The sequence below is a fragment of the Schistocerca serialis genome, chromosome 2, assembly GCF_023864345.2.
Source record: "Schistocerca serialis cubense isolate TAMUIC-IGC-003099 chromosome 2, iqSchSeri2.2, whole genome shotgun sequence".
NCBI lineage: Eukaryota > Metazoa > Arthropoda > Insecta > Orthoptera > Acrididae > Schistocerca > Schistocerca serialis.
In genome coordinates this window covers 854,632,385-854,651,001 of record NC_064639.1, presented here as the reverse complement: position 1 = coordinate 854,651,001, position 18,617 = coordinate 854,632,385, and the positions used below count along the sequence as shown (strand labels likewise).

The following is an 18,617-nucleotide window of genomic DNA, read 5'->3' as shown; positions in this document are numbered from 1 at the left end:
CGTTTAATGAACAAAGTAAGAGCATATGGACTATCAGACCAATTGTGTGATTGGATTGAAGAGTTCCTAGATAACAGAACGCAGCATGTCATTCTCAATGGAGAGAAGTCTTCCGAAGTAAGAGTGATTTCAGGTGTGCCGTAGGGGAGTGTCGTAGGACCGTTGCTATTCACAATATACATAAATGACCTTGTGGATGACATCGGAAGTTCACTGAGGCTTTTTGCGGATGATTCTGTGGTATATCGAGAGGTTGTAACAATGGAAAATTGTACTGAAATGCAGGAGGATCTGCAACGAATTGACGCATGGTGCAGGGAATGGCAATTGAATCTCAATGTAGACAAGTGTAATGTGCTGCGAATACATAGAAAGATAGAGCCCTTATCATTAAGCTACAATATAGCAGGTCAGCAACTGGAAGCAGTTACTTCCATAAATTATCTGGGAGTACGCATTAGGAATGATTTAAAATGGAATGATCATATAAAGTTGATCATTGGTAAAGCAGATGCCAGACTGAGATTCATTGGAAGAATCCTAAGGAAACGCAATCCGAAAACAAAGGAAGTAGGTTACAGTACACGTGTTCGCCCACTGCTTGAATACTGCTCAGCAGTGTGGGATCCGTACCAGATGGGGTTGATAGAAGAGACAGAGAAGATCCAACGGAGAGCAGCGCGCTTCGTTACAGGATCATTTAGTAATCGCGAAAGCGTTGCGGAGATGATAGATAAACTCCAGTGGAAGGCTCTGCAGGAGAGACGCTCAGTAGCTCGGTACGGGCTTTTTCTGAAATTTCGAGAACATACCTTCACCGAGGAGTCAAGCAGTATATTGCTCCCTCCTACGTATATCTCGCGAAGAGACCAGGAGGATAAAATCAGAGAGATTAGAGCCCACACAGAAGCATACTGACAATCCTTCTTTCCACGAACAATACGAGACTGGAATAAAAGGGAGAACCGATAGAGGTACTCAAGGTACCCTCCGCCACACACCGTCAGGTGGCTTGCGGACTATGGATGTAAATGTAGATAGATTCTTCTGTAGCACCACGTTTCGAAAGCTTCTATTCTCTTCTTGTCTGAACTATCGTGCATGTTTCACTTCCATACATGACTACACTCCATACAAATACTTTCAGGAAGGACTTCCGGACACTTAAATCTATACTAGAGATTAACAAATTTCTCTTCTTCAGGAGAGCTTTCCTTGCCATAGCCAGTCTACATTTTATGTCCTCCCTACCTCGACTATCGTCAGTTATTTTGCTTCTCAGATAGCAAAACTCGTTTTCTACTTTAAGTGTGTCATTTCCTAATTTAATTCACTCAGTATCATCTGATTTAATTCGACTGCATTCCGTTATCCTCGTATGGCTTTTGTTGACGTTCATCATATCCTCCTTTCAAGAGGCCGGCCGGTGTGGCCGTGCGGTTCTAGGCGCTTCAATTTGGAACCGCGTGACCGCTACGGTCGCAGGTTCGAATCCTGCCTCGGGCATGGATGTGTGTGATGTCCTTAGGTTAGTTAGGTTTAAGTAGTTCTAAGTTCTAGGGGACTGATGATCACAGATGTTAAGTCCCATAGCGCTCATAGCCATTTGAACCATATGAACCTCCTTTCAAGACACTGCCCATTCCGTTCAACTGCTGTTCCAGACCCTTTGCCGTCTCTGACAGGATTACAATGTAGTCGGCAAATTTCAAAGTTTTTATTTCTTCTCCATGGATTTCAATTCCTACTCCAATATAATGTGACAAAATGTCTGCTTTAAAAAATTAAGCTATCGCTCCACAGACGATGAATGGGAAAGAGTAGACAACGAAGCACACAATAAGCAGTCGCGTGAGGGAAAGTAGGTCGTGATAAGCAGTACTACGGTAGTTCGTGTTCCTCGTGCAGGCCGCTCCTCCCACCACGAGGCAAGCTCTCAACGTAACCGAGATAAAACAATGGACGACACGAAACGGTGCAGCATGAGTCACGGATTTGTAGGTAGAGCACGCCTCGGCTACAGATGCTGTCCTTGAGGCAAGCCCTGATAAGTTTCTTCCTTGTGGCGACTGTGTTTTCGCATCGTCTGTAACCAGTGAAGGTGATAAGAAATATACACAAGTAGGTCGTATACACCATCAGCGATTCGTTATCTGCTATAATTCCGTTGATGGGCACACAGTACCGTGCGCTTGCTTATACCTCTAAATCTATTTTTTACTGTTTTTTTGCTTATTTGTTTCATATGAAACACGTTACGAGTCAGAAGCTGGGTCAGTATAAAAGGTGAAACGTCATGGTAACTATATACACTAAAGAGACAAATAAACTGGTACATTTGCCTCAATCGTGTAGGGGCGAAGGGAACTGACACGATGAATTCTGCTGGGCTGTCCATAAATCCGTAACAGTACGAGGGGGTGGAGATCTCTTCTAAACAGCACGTTGCAAGGCATTCCAGTTATGCTCAATAAATTCCATGTCTGGGGATTTTGGTGGCCAGCGGAAGTGTTTAACCCCAGAAGAGTGTTCATGGAGCCACTCTGTAGCAATTCTGGACGTGGGGCGTGTCGCATTATCCTGCGAGAATTGGCCAAGTCCGTCGAAATGGACAATGGGCATGAATGGATGAATGTGATTAGACTATATGCTTACGTACGTGTCACCCGTCCGAGTCGTATCTAGACACATCATGGGTCCCATATCACTCCAACTTCACCCGTTCACGTCCATCAGCTCGATACAATTGGAACAATTCGGCTCCGATAAGCCCACATCGATGATGTTTCGTTGAATAGTTCGCACGCTGATAATTATTGATGGCCCAGCACTGAAATCTGCAGCAATTTGCGGAAGGGTTGCGCTTCTGTCGCGTTGAACGATTCTCTTCACTCATCACTGGTCCCGTTCTTGCAGGATATTTTTCCGGCCGCAGCGATGTCGAAGATTTGATGTTTTACCGGATTCCTGATATTAACGGTACACTCGTGATATTGTTGCAAGGGTATTTCCTCACTTAGACGCTTGCTCATAGATGCTGTGTCCCATCGCTCGAGGGCCGACTATAACACCACGTTCAAACTCACATAAATCTTGATAGCCTGCCACTGTAGCAGCAGTAACTGATCTAACAACTACGTCAGATACTTGTTTTCTCATATAGGCGTTGCCGATCACAGCGACGTATTCTGCATGTTTACATTGCTCTGTATTTGAATACGCTTGTCTTTACCAGTTTTGTTGGCGCTTCAGTGTATATTTTGTACTTATGTGCGATAATAATACTCGCTGAGAAGCTTAAAATACACTGGTGGCCGTTAACATTGCAACATCATGAAGACGGCGTACAACATATGCCGACGTGGCATGAAGCGTACTACACACTTTCGTGTACAACGTGGGCCTGAGAAGTTCAGCAGCTGCTCTCAAAAAGTGAAGGAAACAAGAGATTCAGACCGTTCACCCTTACTGACCTTCAAAGTGAGCATCATTAACTACAACACACTTGTGACATCGGTTGTTAAGCTGCTGAAGTTTGTCAGCAAACGTTTCGTGTGGAGTCGCTCGAAGGACCGTGGTCACGCGTTGCTGGATATTCACTTCATTACAAGATATGAGGCCTGGTGACCTAGCGGATCAGTGAGATAGTGTTCATAGTCCTCCTCGCCTCCCAGAAAAGTCCAAGTTTAACCCTTCCAATACCAAGGGGAGTACTTTATGCCCACCTTTTGAAAATACTGTAATCTAGTAGGGGAATTTTTAAAAAAATATATAAAAAAATGTTCTTAATAAGGTCTTCTACCAGATTCCGTAAATGTTTTTAATTTTTCAGTTAAATTTAACGAAAAAATTCAAGTCTTAGAAGTACATGTGACTGTTCACAATGAATGTCATATTTTACTATTTCAGATTCAGGGTCCTAGCTACACATCTGTACCTTTTTAAACAGTGTTTTGTTAATACAAGACAATAATAGTTAACAAATTTTGTGTTTCGTGAAGTACACTCCCCCCCCCCCCCCTTCCCCCGTTGGTAATCACGTTATTGAAAATGAATTGATTTCAATGGTTAAGACGATGTTTATCGTCTTTTTCGACAGCAAGGGCTTGACCCATCAGAGCTTCTAGCAGAGGGAGGCGGAGAAGATGAACATGCCATTGACTGTCACTTGCTCATGGGATTGTATTGCTAGTACCAGGTATCATGTCGTGTAAGGATGCGAATATCCAGGAACACATTAACACGGCGCTTCGAGCGGTTCCACAAGAAGCGTTTGCTAACAATTTCAAAAATGATTCAAATGGCTCTGAGCACTATGGGACTTAACATAGGAGGCCATCAGTCCCCTAGAACTTAGAATTATTTAAACCTAACTAACCTAAGAACATCACACATATCCATGCCCGAGGCAGGATTCGAACCTGCGACCGTAGCGGTCGCGCGGTTCCTGAGTGCAGCGCCTAGAACCGCTCGGTCACACCGGCCGGCCTAACAATTTCCAGCCGCTTTACAACAGATATCAGTTGTGTGATGTAGCTAATGATGACTACTTTGATGGCCAGTAACGGTAATTTCGTGTGTAGCTCTTGTTTCCTTTTTTTCCGAGACAATTCACCGAACTTTTCAGACGCCCCTTGTATACAGGGTGTTACAAAAAGGTACGGCCAAACTTTCAGGAAACATTCCTCACACACAAAGAAAGAAAATATGTTATGTGGACATGTGTCCGGAAACGCTTACTTTCCATGTTAGAGCTCATTTTATTACTTCTCTTCAAATCACATTAATCATGGAATGGAAACACACAGCAACAGAACGTACCAGCGTGATCTCAAACACTTTGTTACAGAAAATGTTCAAAATGTCATACGTTAGCGAGGATACAGGCATCCACCCTCCGTCGCATGGAATCCCTGATGCGCTGATGGAGCCCTGGAGAATGGCGTATTGTATCACAGCCGTCCACAATACGAGCACGAAGAGTCTCTACATTTGGTACCGGGGTTGCGTAGACACGAGCTTTCAAATGCCCCCATAAATGAAAGTCAAGAGGGTTGAGGTCAGGAGAGCGTGGAGGCCATGGGATTGGTCCGCCTCTACCAATCCATCGGTCACCGAATCTGTTGTTGAGAAGCGTACAAACACTTCGACTGAAATGTGCAGGAGCTCCATCGTGCATGAAACACGTGTCGTACTTGTAAAGGCACATGTTCTAGCAGCACAAGTGGAGTATCCCGTATGAAATCATGATAACGTGCTCCATTGAGCGTAGGTGGAAGAACATGTTGCCCAATCAAGACATCACCAACAATGTCTGCCCAAACGTTCACAGAAAATCTGTGTTAATGACGTGATTGCACAATTGCGTGCGGATTCTTGTCAGCCCACACATGTTGATTGTGAAAATTTACTATCTGATCACGTTGGAGAACATACTGACGAAACTAAAATGAGCTCTAACATGGAAATTAAGCGTTTCCGTACGCATGTCCACATAACATCTTTTCTTTATTTGTGTGTGAGGAATGTTTCCTGAAAGTTTGGCCGTACCTTTTTGTAACACCCTGTATACAAACGAAAAACATTTCAGTGCAGCCACATATAGGAGGGAGCAGTATCGCCATCTACGACCAGTATGTAAGGTAACATTACGCAATGGGTTTCTCAATCGGAAATCGCATTTGAATGCAAGCGTTACAATTAAGCGTGTTAAGGCCAGTGGTTTTGGCCGCTTCAAGATCTCTGTGACATTATCTTTCAACCGCATGTTGCCCGTGCTGGCCTAGGTTAACTCGATACAGAAAGTGTTTGACTGTTGACCTGACCAGCAGGTTTTCCGGAACTCTCAGCCATAGAAAACACCTGATCATGGGTTGGCACTCCCCAGCCACTACCATGGAAAGAGGCACGCGACTCTGTCGTCCAAGTTCGACTCGCTGACCAGCTGGCTTAGAACCGTTGTTACTACCAGGCGTGGCAGCTCTGTGCACTAAATTTCGCACCCTGTTTATGTTGGAACAGTGTTTACCTTTATTCGAACAAAACCGCTCGTTACAAGTTAGATACAGGCTGAGAATTCTGCACACAACTCTTTATGGAGTATTCCGTCGGCACTCCGAGGAGTATAGACATATTAAAATCTGAAATACAAAATATTAATATTCCACAATACTTGTTTTATACCTCGTCGTGAACCGTCTTTCGGCTTTCTAGGCCATCATCGATCAACTTGAGACTGAACAGACAGTCCATACAATATCAGAGACAGCTTCTATTTCTACAAGTATAGTTATTTTCAAGGATATATGACCATTTTACGACTATGTACATAAAAAGCATACATTGCAATGCTTCAATTTTTCATGCGTACAAACATGAAATATTTTTTAATAATGTATGAAATGGTTTTAACTCTAAATATATGAGATTAAGTCCTTAAACCCACTGACTAACTGACGGAAAAAATTTTTACTGGCCAAGTTATGCCCATATTGGTTACGCTCTCTCAGCTGTACACTGATAAACTGACACACTGAAATAGAAAAAAAAGGCATCAACAAATAAACGTTATATTACAAGTTATAAGATTCAAAGTATATAAGGGCATAATGAAACAGACGCAAATAAGATGTGAACATTAAATCTTACATTACATTCGATGATTAAAAGTATATGGCCATACCTTCTTTGTGTCTATTTCCACGTGCTTATCAACATATTTATGTACGGCTACACCTTAATCAATACATGTATAAATTGTTCAGTACAACCTTCTTATGTCAGTCAATGGATTTAGGAATTTACATTCATATCTTTAAAGTTTAAAACATTCAGTATATCCGTAAAGAATATTTATTGTTTTGTAACCATATAAAAGTGATGCATTGCTATCTGTCCCCTGCTTGTGCCTAACTCTTCAACACCCAGACTCACAGCGAATGAGTTCGCCTTTTCTTGAAGCCTAGAACTTTTGGCACAACATTTTTGCCCTCTACACTAGGTCATTTCTGTAGGCATTCTCGAAGGCGCGGAAATTCACCTCACAGGTCCGTTTCCTCGCTCGTTATGATACGTTTTCAGCAGTCTTATCTTTCTGCTACAGAATTGACGACGGGGAGGATGATAGAATTCTCAAACTTTTCGCTACATCCTTCTTTTATCACTCCTCATTCCACGCACTCAATAACCTGCTTCTTTTCTGCGTACGTCAAACAGCCGTCATTTTTACAACTGATTTATGTGCTATAGTAAGTAATCCGTTGTGCAGAAAACAAAGAATCACAACCAAGAGTTGAATGACGAAATAGTTACCTGAACAATTGACAAAACAATTCGAATTACCGAATGATAGACAGGCACTGACTTCCAGTTGTGTTTGAGGGGCGATCTCCAATGACAATCGCTTCGATTCATCGAGTATACCAAAACATATTTATCGAAGATACTTTAAGGAACTTAAAAGCATGATGGATTTAACAGAAATTCGATTTATCGTGGCTCGAATTAGCAAGAGTCGACTGTACTTACATTAAATTCCTTACAGTTATCAGGTGTACTTCTAATAAAAGTGGTCCTAGCCACAAGCTATGTACAGCAAAAGAGGCCGAAGAGTCCCATTCCGTAAGCAGTGGCTGTCGTCGATGGGTTGCTTTTAGAAAAGTCTGTTTCTAGTTTCGCAGTGGTGGGAGAAGGATTCAGTGTGGCCTCATAAAGCAACTTGAACAATAAACAGCTGCCGGAGTAAGGAAACAGTGGCGCTGTGCTAATTCTTGCACCAACCGCTTCTACTATTCGGTCACTGCTACTGTCGGGAGCTTTTGCATCCCCACTCTCACACTTCTCTCTACCAACTATGTTAGTGAAGGCGCCCCTATACAATTTCTTAGCTTTTCTTCTTACAGAGAACGAGATATAAAATGAAGTCCTTCTCTGAAGAAGATTACTTTGACACTGGTATATAGTGAGGTGACAAAAGCTATAGGATGGCGATATGCACGTATTCACATGGCGGTAGTAGTGCTTAAACAAGATATAAAAAGTAGGGAAGCGGTTGCGTTTGCGGAGCTGTCATTTGTACTGAAGTGATTCACGTGAAAAGTTTCCGACCTGATTATGGCCGCAAGACGGGAATTAAGTGACTTTGAAAGCGGAGTGGCAGCTCGACCTAGACGTGTGGGACACCGCATTTCGGAAATCGTTTGGGAATACAGCATTCTGACATCCACAGTGTCAAGAGTGTGTCGACAATACCAAACTGCAGGCACTACCTCTCAGCTCTGACAAGGCAGTGGTCGACAGCCTTCGCTTAACGATCGAGAGAAGTGGCGTTTGCGTCGAGTTGTCGGTGCTAACAGACAAACAACCCCGCGTGAAGTGGCCACAGAAATCAATGTGGGATGTACAACGAACGTATCCATTAGGACACTGTGGCGAAATTTGGCTTTAATGGGTTATGGCAACAGACGACTAATGCGAGTGCCTTTGGTATTAGGTTGGTCCCTAGACGGCCGGAAAACCGTGGCTTAGTCAGATGAGTTCAAATGGCTCTGAGCACTATGAGATCATTCCCCTAGAACTTAGAACTACCTTAACCTAACTAACCTAAGGACAGCACACACATCCATGCCCGAGGCAGGATTCGAGCTTGCGACCTGCGCCTAGAACCGCTCGGCCACAGCGGCCGGCGGTCAGATGAGTCCCGATTTCAGTTGATAAGAGCTGGTGCAAGTCGCTGGTTGCTCTATAATGATGTGGGCTGTGTTTACATGGAATCGACTGGCTCCTCCGGTCCAGCTGAACCTGTCATTGACTAGAAATGGTTATGTTCGGCTGTTGGAGACCATTCGCAGCCATTCACGGACTTCATGTTCCTAAACATCAATTTGAATGAAAATGCGCAAAGTCACCGGGCCGCATTTGTTCGCGGTTGGTTTGAAGAACATTCTGGACAGTTCGAGCGAATGATCTGGCCACTCAGATCGCCCGACATTCCAGAGGTCAGTTCGTGCTCAAACTCCTGTACCGGCAACACTTACGCAATTATGGGCCGCTATAGAGGCAGCTTGGCTCAGTTTTTCTGCAAGGTACTTCCAACGACCAGTTTTTGCCATCTCAAGTTGCTGCAGTACGCCGGGAAAAAGGAAGTCAGACGCGATATTAGGGTGTATTCCATGACTTTCGTCACCTCAGCTATATAGCAACGACAGCAAAATTTGTGATGGTGATTCGATGATCCTCTCAACAACCACTCTCTAATGTAACCAGATGTCTTTAATTCTTATTTTAGTGCCTGCGAATCTCTATGCTACGTGACGGTTATGCACTATATTAAGTGTAGTACAAAGAATTGTCAGTAATTTATTGTAAATGTGCTGATGAAATAGAACATTTCCTTGCTTCACTTGCAGTCACAGTCGTTATGTGATCAGGACTAAAGTCCTCTCTGGCTTAAGGCTCCTGATTAAACGCATTTATTATTTTCTATTGCTCTCAGCCAACTTTAACGACTTTGATTGGCGATCAATACACCCGTTCATCGTCTAATTACCTACTCTTCGATTGTCAGCTGCTGACCAAGAGTGCAGAATGCGGGCGACTACCGCCCTTCCAAACTGGTATAGTCTCATGCGACTACAAAGTTCCCGAATCCTTACCTGACAAAAAAATTATTCCGAAAGTCGACAGGTAAATATTTCAGTCAAACATAGATTAATGCTGTACATTTACAGTCTGTAGTACGCAAATATTTCACGCCTGAATGAAAGAGTACTTTTGCTTCAAGCTGTCAGCTGAAGTAGTAATGTTACAGTAATTGAGATCAATTGTGTTGAAAATATCAGTAAGAAGTGTTACTACGTCTCAGCTGTATATCTGATAACTCTGTGATCGCCCTATTAATTTATGTATGGCAGTGGTATTTAGCTGTCAAGAGTCATGGTGAGTTAGCCTATATCCAACGCACCTTAACTCTTCATTTAACTGATAGTTTTCTGATGTCAGGCACCAACGTATCCATACCATCTATGTGCGAGGTATTTTAGTGTACGACATTGTTCTAACTTTTAAACTTTGATTCGACTATGATGAATTATTTGACAGTTACTGTATATTGCACATTAGGCTGAGTGTGCTGTTTCTCTTATTTGAATAGGCGTCTCAAAAGGAACTCTTTACCATCTCACGTCAAAGAGCCTCCAGAATGCCTGTTCTATTCTGGATACACGCTTTTGCAATGCGACTAACTGCTAAATGACTGACATCTGGTCCCTGGTGGACACTGCAGACTGTTACTCAAGTGGTTATGACGAAGGTGGGGGGGGGGGGGGGGGCGAATAACGGCCAGTGGGCAACAACTTCATGCAGCATCGGTTGTGAACAGCGCAGAGGGATGGAACGCCCCACCGCGTGAACTGCTTACCAATGTTGTGGCCAGTATGGGAGCGGTTGCAGCGCATGCTTTGCCGTTCGTAGTGATCAGACACCCTATTAAGAGCCATATCCTCCCTTTTGTTATATCTAGGGAACCACCATAATTTGCGATGACCAGTGTAATTATTGTCTTTCAATTATAATAGTGTCATTTCGGTTCGTCCCTAGATTTATTTCATTCATTTGCCGTCTGTACAACACTGTGCCATTTCTTTCTATGCGTGGTCCACGTTTCATCGAGCAGTAGTATTTGACAATGACACATCACTCCGAAGTTACTTTCAACCTTAAGGCCTGCACGCCAGTTTAGTAGTAGAAGTACTGCTAACATTAGACGTCCTAGTCAGTATTGTTATTCCAAGTGACCATAGATATATTTGTGATCATCCCTGCACTTCTATTTTTAATATTTTAGTTAAACTGTAATGCAAAAAGATTCATGCCTATACAACTCTTGTCGATATAAGAGAGGGCTTGAAGTAAACACAATAATAAGCCTATGGACTCTGCAGTGCCATCAGTGATTTGGTCTGCTGTGAGTGGGCCCTGTGACTTGGCATTCCTGCGATCACTACCAGTCATGGTAATCGCGCAAGGTGTATGTAGGAAGAAGTAATATGTCTTCTCGGATTTATCTACCGTCTCGCGACTAACGATATCTTAATAGTAAAGATATTTGTTTATTATTTGTTGTGCATTTCCGTAAATTGATATCGCTGATTGAATAAAGTGTTTACGAAACACGCAGTTTATTCCTCAGCCCTTTTTCTCTTCCTCTTCTTCCCTCTCGCTTTCTCTAGCTTCCTCCATGCCTCTTGCTCTCTTCCTCCCTCCCTCCCCTGCCCCCGTCGCCTGTCTACCATCAGTCTGTTGGTCGAAAGCTTTTCAAACGAACCTCTTCCATCGAATCTCAGTCTGGATTCTGACTAGATTAATGTAGCTATTCCATACAGCTTCGATATCAGCGAGATACCGCTACGGAAATATTCAAGAAATAGTAAAGAGACCCTTACAATAAAGATGTTGTGAATCGCGAGAAGGTAGAAAAATCCAAGAAGACTTACGAGGAGTGAGTGTTTGGACGATTGTAGGATTCCTAGTGGTCTTACAGCGACTCATTTACCATTCCCACTCCCTGTCATTAGGATGATGTTCAACACGCTCTAGATGGTTTTGAGATTGACTGAGCAATATGCTGCATTTATATTGTTTACTCAACGAATCCGAACTGCAGTCCACCAGGGTTGGCCCCAGCGGCGTGGAGGACTCACCTGGGTTGAATATGATGAAGCTGAAGGTGACGACGGCGACGTAGCTGACGCTGATCATGTCCAGCCAGAGGCCCAGCGCCGTGCCGCCGTACACGTACAGGAACCACGCTGACGTGTGCCGGTCCTGCAACAGGCACGCGCCAAACAATATTACAAACGAGGTTGCGAAGCGAGTCTTTTTTCCACAATGTTCATCATCTTTTCTGCCATTACAGTCCAGCCACAATGCGTGTATACCGACAGTCTAAGAAGATACTCGAGTTTAGGTTTAAAACACCAGTTCATACGATAATTGGATTTTGAGAGTGTAGCCGCATAAGCCCAAATGTTGCAAAGGCTGCAGAAGTTTCGGTGGGAACTCTTACACATTCTTCATACAGTCCCGACTTCTCCCCATGTGATTTCATACTTTTGGAGCCCTGAAGAAAGATATTAGTGTCCGTCGCTTTGCTTCGGACGAAGAGGTGCATACCTGGATACAATCATGGCTCCATAGACACTGCCAAACATTTTTTCACGAGGCCACTGACTATCTTGGCTCATATTGGGATATATAAGGTGTAACGGGTGTAAGTGCAGATTTTTTGTATGTGGTACCTTAATATGTACGCACATCAGCGTGTTGGTGGTTTATTCTCTGCGTCGAACAGTCTTCCCACAAACACATCACATAACTTACTATCGAATGTCTTTTTGTAAGGGCGTAGTTGCACCAGTAAGTGGGCTACGCCTGTACAGACTACCCGTTTTGCGTCCACACGTCCACATACAACATCTGACCTGCTGCCCAGGGTAAAATAGCCACTAATGGTTGCTCTTGCCACATGTACTTCGAGATACTATGCAACCTAAAAGCAACAACATTGCATCAGTATCATTAATAAAACCGCCAAACTGCACGGGCGGGTTCCTGGCTGGAAATGGAGGAAAAAATGTCCTATGAACATATGTCCTGAAATTCATCGTTGCCACAGTAGACGACGCTGACGAATGAAAGTTCCTCTGACCACGAGCCATGTTTCCCTTGTGTGCTGCAGGCTGTGTGATCGGCGCAGCGTACTGTAATGGTTTGTGTCCGGCTAGGCAGATGAAAACGGTCGGGAAGCACCACGCCTATACCAAAACAAGTACCCTTACAGACACCAACCATATCACACAACATTTTAAGCACTTTTTGGGCGTTTGTGTGATCATGGGTTTTTCAGACAGACGAACGTGCGGGGTGGTGTACACCAGATTTGGAGGACCGGGTTCTACAGGATACTGAGACGAACCCTAGTACAAGCTCCAGGTAACTGGCCCGCCAACATGGTGTAAGCCAAAGTACAACTATGTGTACCCTGTGTGACAACAGCTACTAACCTACCACCTACAACAAGTGCAGTTATTATCAGCAGCGGATTTCCCTCTAGCACCATCGCAATTACAGGATTTCTGTCATCAGTCCTTCTTACTGACGAAGCAACCTTTACCAGAACTGGCATCATCAATCTATATAAGCGTCATCTGGGGACTACAGACAATCCTTTGGGAATCTGGGGACTACAGACAATCCTCGGGGAATGGTTGAGGCGTCTCATCAGCATCGAATCAGCACCAGTGTGTGAGCAAGGATTCTTAGCGACCACGTACTTGGACCGGTTATTATTCCGCAACGCCCCGACAGGTTATGTGGCTTCTGCATGACGGAGCATCACCGCGCTTCCCCATTACAGTTCGCCGACGCTTCAGTATCTGCCCCTGACGTTGGATAGGACTGGTAGGCCCCGTTGCATGGCCTGCTAGATCACCGGGCTTAAGCCCCCTGGAGTTTTACCTCTGGGGGCATCTGAAAGGCGTTGTGTATGCTGAACCTGTTCCTAATGTGCAAACCTCTCAGCAGCGTGTCCGCGACTCCTGTGACGCTATTCGGAGAGAGACTGGAACGTGCGAAAGAATGCGGCAATCCATGATGCGACGTGTGAACGCTTTGGTTGCATCGCATGGATACCACTTCGAACATCTGTTGTCAAGTCAATGCGCTGCAGCTCTGTGCCATGTTCTGGGACGATTGTTGCACGCACATCGTTTTATTTCTGGACACATGTTCACAGGATCGCTTTTCTTCCTTTTCCTGTCAGGAATCAGTCCCTGCAGTTTATTGGTTTGTATTTTATCACGAAATTCTCCCCTTTCTTCTCGAAAAATTTTCTTGAAAACAGTAGGCAGAGAATTATGCGAGTTGTAGAGTAGTGCTTCTAGGAATTCAGAAAGGAAAGGAAACGATGTATTAGGTACGTAAAGATTATATTTAGGGTAATTTGCGAAAAAATGAGGACAGGATGGGACGTCACTCGTTTCATTTTCTCCTCTACCGCTTCCGCAAGGTGACCCCGGAAACTGTCTAGAACAAGAAGGGACTTCTTTTGTAATTATGCACCTGGTCTTCTTCCTCATACTTTCTACAACCAATCCACCATCAAATCTGCTGTCATCCACCCCTTTTCCAGAACTCGTAAGTGAATTCCATGTGAAGTAGTCTCCTTTGACAATGGCTTCCTTTTAAAGATGGCATGCAGTAGAAGTTTATTGCCGTCTGCTGTAATGCACAACATCATTGTACATCTTAGTATCTCCTCCTCAGTCGTCCTTACAAGGACATATTGGAGCAACGGTGTTGTTATGCGGGATATCAAAATACACTGGCGTCTGGTCAAACCAAACTGGGGGAGCAAACAGTCATATTACTGGCGCACTTGTATTACGTAACGATGGACCTCGATTACCTTATCTGTGTATTCTCGAGGTGAACGCTGCCTCAAAGATCTTCCCCTTAATAGACTGAGATTTCACCGCCTCATAAAACGAATCATCCAACCAATACTTGCTTTAAAATCCTGTCAATGTTGAGACTGGCAGCTATCTCGCGAGCTTTGTTCTCAATCATTTCGTAAGAGACAGCACAACCGTTATTCCTTAGTTCATTGACGTAAGCGATTATTCATTATCGAGTTCGGGATATTTCCCTGTCGTAGGCCCATGGAAATGTTTGGAACTTACCTTTGCGGCCATAGTTTATCTTTTGTCTCCGTCAGTACCTTAGTGGAGGGGGATCAACGGAGAAATGTGTTCCTGCAGCTTTCAATCCGTTTGTATCGGCGTAAGATAACACGTTTAACTGAAATTTTCCCGTATTGTTTGAATATTTCGACATTGTCACGACTTGTAACAAACTGACCTGGAAACACGTCTGCAACTTAACTTTTCAAATTTATGGCATTTTGTGACAATGGAAATATTTTTATGCCAAGTACTGCTGTGTCCGTTGTTGTCCATTGTCAAGTTATTTGAAGGCCGCTCCAGTAGGAACGAACCAGGAGAGGGAATCATGCGAGATATTAATAAAATAATTTTGTAATGATGAAAAATCGTAGGGGAGGGCAACATGCGATGGGAGAGCTTGTGCGATAAAATACGGTACATAGGTCCGCTGCTCGCGGCCTTGCGGTAGCGTTCTCGCTACCCCAGCACGGGGTCCCGGGTTCGATTCCCGGCGGAGTCAGGGATTTTTCCCTGCCACGAGATGACTGGGCGTTGTTGTGTCGTCTTCATCATCATCATTCATCCCCATTACGGTCGGAGGAAGGCCATGGCAAACCACCTCCACTAGGACCTTGCCTAGTACGGTGCTGCGGGTCTCTCGCATCGTTCCCCTACACTCTGTCACGGAGTATGGGACTTCATCATCATAGGGTGGACAGAAAATGTCTGATACGCTGGTACGAATGTTGCAGGGCAGGTTGTGCTGACATATAAATGTTAAGAAAATATTCGATACGTTGCGCCGTTTCCGAGTTATTTAGCATTGAAACTAGCCAATGGGGGCTTGGCGCACTCACATTCAAGCAACCTGCCAAAGGCGGTGTTAACCTAGCGAGCGCTTTGTTTAGTTAGCTGAAACTTCAACTTGAGCGCGCAACAACTTGATTGGCTAGCTTCAATGCGTTATAATTCGGAAACGGCGCAACGTATCGTATTTTTTTCTTAACATTCATGTCTCAGTCCAACCTGCGACTCTTTTACTTGATTTTTCTATTCTGCGTAGCGTCTTTCTCTTTTTATCGTGTATAGAAGTTGCCAACAAAGCACTTTTTTCGCCAGCCGTCCATCCCTTAATCTCATCACAAGTCCACCTCATTTTAAACGCCGTTTTTACATCTGTTCGGTGATGAACATGGGAGTTTTCATTTGATTCCTGATTTCCTTATTGGGGATCTTCTCTCACATTTTAGAGTGAACCAACAGACAAACTATTGCACTCGCTCCGTCCTTTCAAACACGCGAACGATGCTACTATGAGTATGGTCTCTCTAAAAAAAAAAAATACACGTCCGCCAGAGGCGCTGATTATCAGCAAGCAAAGAGTATGCATCTGTGGCTACTCGGTCGATTCTTACTGGGATTCGATGTATCTATATGAGCTGCACAGTAGTGATGTCTTTTTGAGTTCTTTAAAGAAAGCACCGGATTCCATGATTTGTCCAGGCAGGAGCTTCAGCGTGGAACACCACACATCGTCTTCTGTATACCCTACAATAAATTGTTTCCTGCTAAGCCGGAGTATTCAAGGAATAAATTGACAGCATAACACAGCATATTATCTACCATTCCCGTGACTTTAACTGAATTCGTCTGTATCTTCGTTTAAAGAAAACACTCATGTATGATCAAGAAATCTTGATGTAAGTTACATTATTTTCATAAGGGTTACCCATCTGTAGCATCTCCTATTTTAATTGTTTCAGTACTTTCCCTAAACAAGCGAGCCGACATCTGTGACCGAGCGGTTCTAGGTGCTTCAGTCCGGAGCCGCGCTGCTGCTAAGGTCGCAGGCTTGAATCCTGCCTCGGGCATGGATGTGTGTAATGTCTTAGGTTAGTTAGGTGTAAGTAGTTCTAAGTCTAGGGGACTGATGACCTCAGATGTTAAGTCCCATAATGCTTAGAGCCATTTGTTTTAAACAAGCGAAGTGCGAGCCTGGGTAAAGCTTATCGTTGCCAGTAGGCCAGCCTTTGAAGTGAAATTTAATTACGTTTACTTGTAACGGCTATATACCCACACTCAATCTATATTTTGACCAAAATGTTGATGAAAACGGTGTAATAAATGATTTATATTTCCCTAAAATGTTGTTGCTGATCGTATTCGTTATGAGCTAGTGACTTATAGTCGAGGACAAGTCAAAGACCATAGTGCAACTAACAATATAGAATCACTGAAGACAGTATTATAAATACCATAGAGAATTAATTTCGACAGAGTCTTCATAGTTAGTTAAAAGCAATACCGCATGCGCATGCGTGAGGATGGTATCTAGCAGCACAAAGAGCACACAGTTGTCTGCAGTCAGAAGGCAGGTTTGAAGTAGCTCTCCATCCTAGCCCATCCTGTGCAGGCTTCTACATATCTGCTTGACTACGGTAACCTACATCCATTTGAACCCACTTTTGTATTCGTCCCTTGGTCCCCCCTACAATTATAGCCCCAAATTTCCTTCCAGTACCAAACTGACAATTCCTTGACGCCTCAGGATGTGTGCTGTCAAGCGATTAACCGATCTCTTCGTTCAATCAAGTTGTGCTGTAAATTTTACACAGATTGTATACCATTTTAATAAAGGGGATCAATTTAATTTATTTAATTTAAGCTGTGATCAAAAATTCAAATGGTTCAAATGGCTCTGACAAGGGAACCTCCCTTTCATATTCAGAAATTTTATAGGGAAAGCTTCTTAAGGCATTTATCCCATATACTGGATATCCCGTCTTTTTAAGTACGAACCATGACTGCACCTAATGACTTTTTTGCGCTAGTTTCAAGGGATTTTCTTTCCATTACTCCAAGAAGCAGAGGAAGCTGTTTGGTGGTCCGGCCTATGAAGGAGTCGACGTTCTTCCCAGTCAAATGTTTGCGAGTGGGCCAGAGGGAATCCCAATTGGGAATGTTGGCAGGGGACTCCCAGTTCAAGCATACGCCTGGTAGCGCAGTATAAAACCTCCCGAAAACATTGTTCGGAACCGGTGTGTGTGTGTGTGTGTGTGTGTGTGTGTGCCGATGTGATGTACCATAGGAAAATGCTTCTGGCAATAAATAGTTTTGGGTCCTCGTGAATTTGCGTGCAACTGTGGGCCGAAGCGTCACAAAAGAGCATGACATTAATGAAGTAGACACGATGCGGTTAAAGGAAAGCGATTACTCTCCCTACGACCGCTTCGCACGGAAAAATACTGGTTTGTATGGGCGGAAAACTACGAGACCTTGCTGCCTGGCCGAAACAGCACTGCGAGCGAAACAGTGGAGGGCGCCTCCTGCATACTCCCCTTCCACTGCTCGAACGCCGGATTCAGTTTATAGCTTCACCACTAGATGTCTCTGGGGGTTCTGAAACCGTCGCTCAGCGCGCGGAACTGACACACAATAATTGAAAAACGTGTTTGTCGTTCGTGACAGTAAGAACGCTCCTAGAAATCAGTGGCGAATATAAGTCACCATACAACGCTGCATTTCGATCGATGCCATCATTATATAATTACTGAGGTTACCCGGCGCTAATAGATGGTAACTACATACTCTCGGCGAGGGGTAACTTTTCAGTGAATAGCAATTGTAATGGTCGTCTTACGCAATGATTGTCGAAGAAATGAACAGGATCCATATTTCGTAATTCTGTAATTCAAGTGAGAAGTTTTTAAAAACATTGGTTTTTCTCAACCAGAAAGATTGTCCCGTAAAAATCAGGCAAGGTAGTTGACGAAGTAAATTTCGTTAAGTGATTAGCGCGAGGAAGTAGATTTCGCAAAGTGACTAGCAAATATTCGTCCATGTAAATTACTTGTTATAGATATTTTTCATTGACAGAATTCATTTACAGTTCTATGC

General features: G+C 43.8%; 1 protein-coding gene across 1 annotated transcript in view; it reads right to left on the bottom strand.

Annotated features, from left to right (window-relative positions):
- The window catches only part of LOC126458156 (ATP-binding cassette sub-family C member 4-like), a 382,852-nt gene that overhangs the window by 47,274 nt on the left and 316,961 nt on the right, over nucleotides 1-18,617 (bottom strand). The window contains exon 18 of the mRNA XM_050095019.1: nucleotides 11,700-11,823. Within this exon, the coding sequence (XP_049950976.1) occupies nucleotides 11,700-11,823 (124 nt within the window). The remainder of the gene's footprint in view (nucleotides 1-11,699; nucleotides 11,824-18,617) is intronic.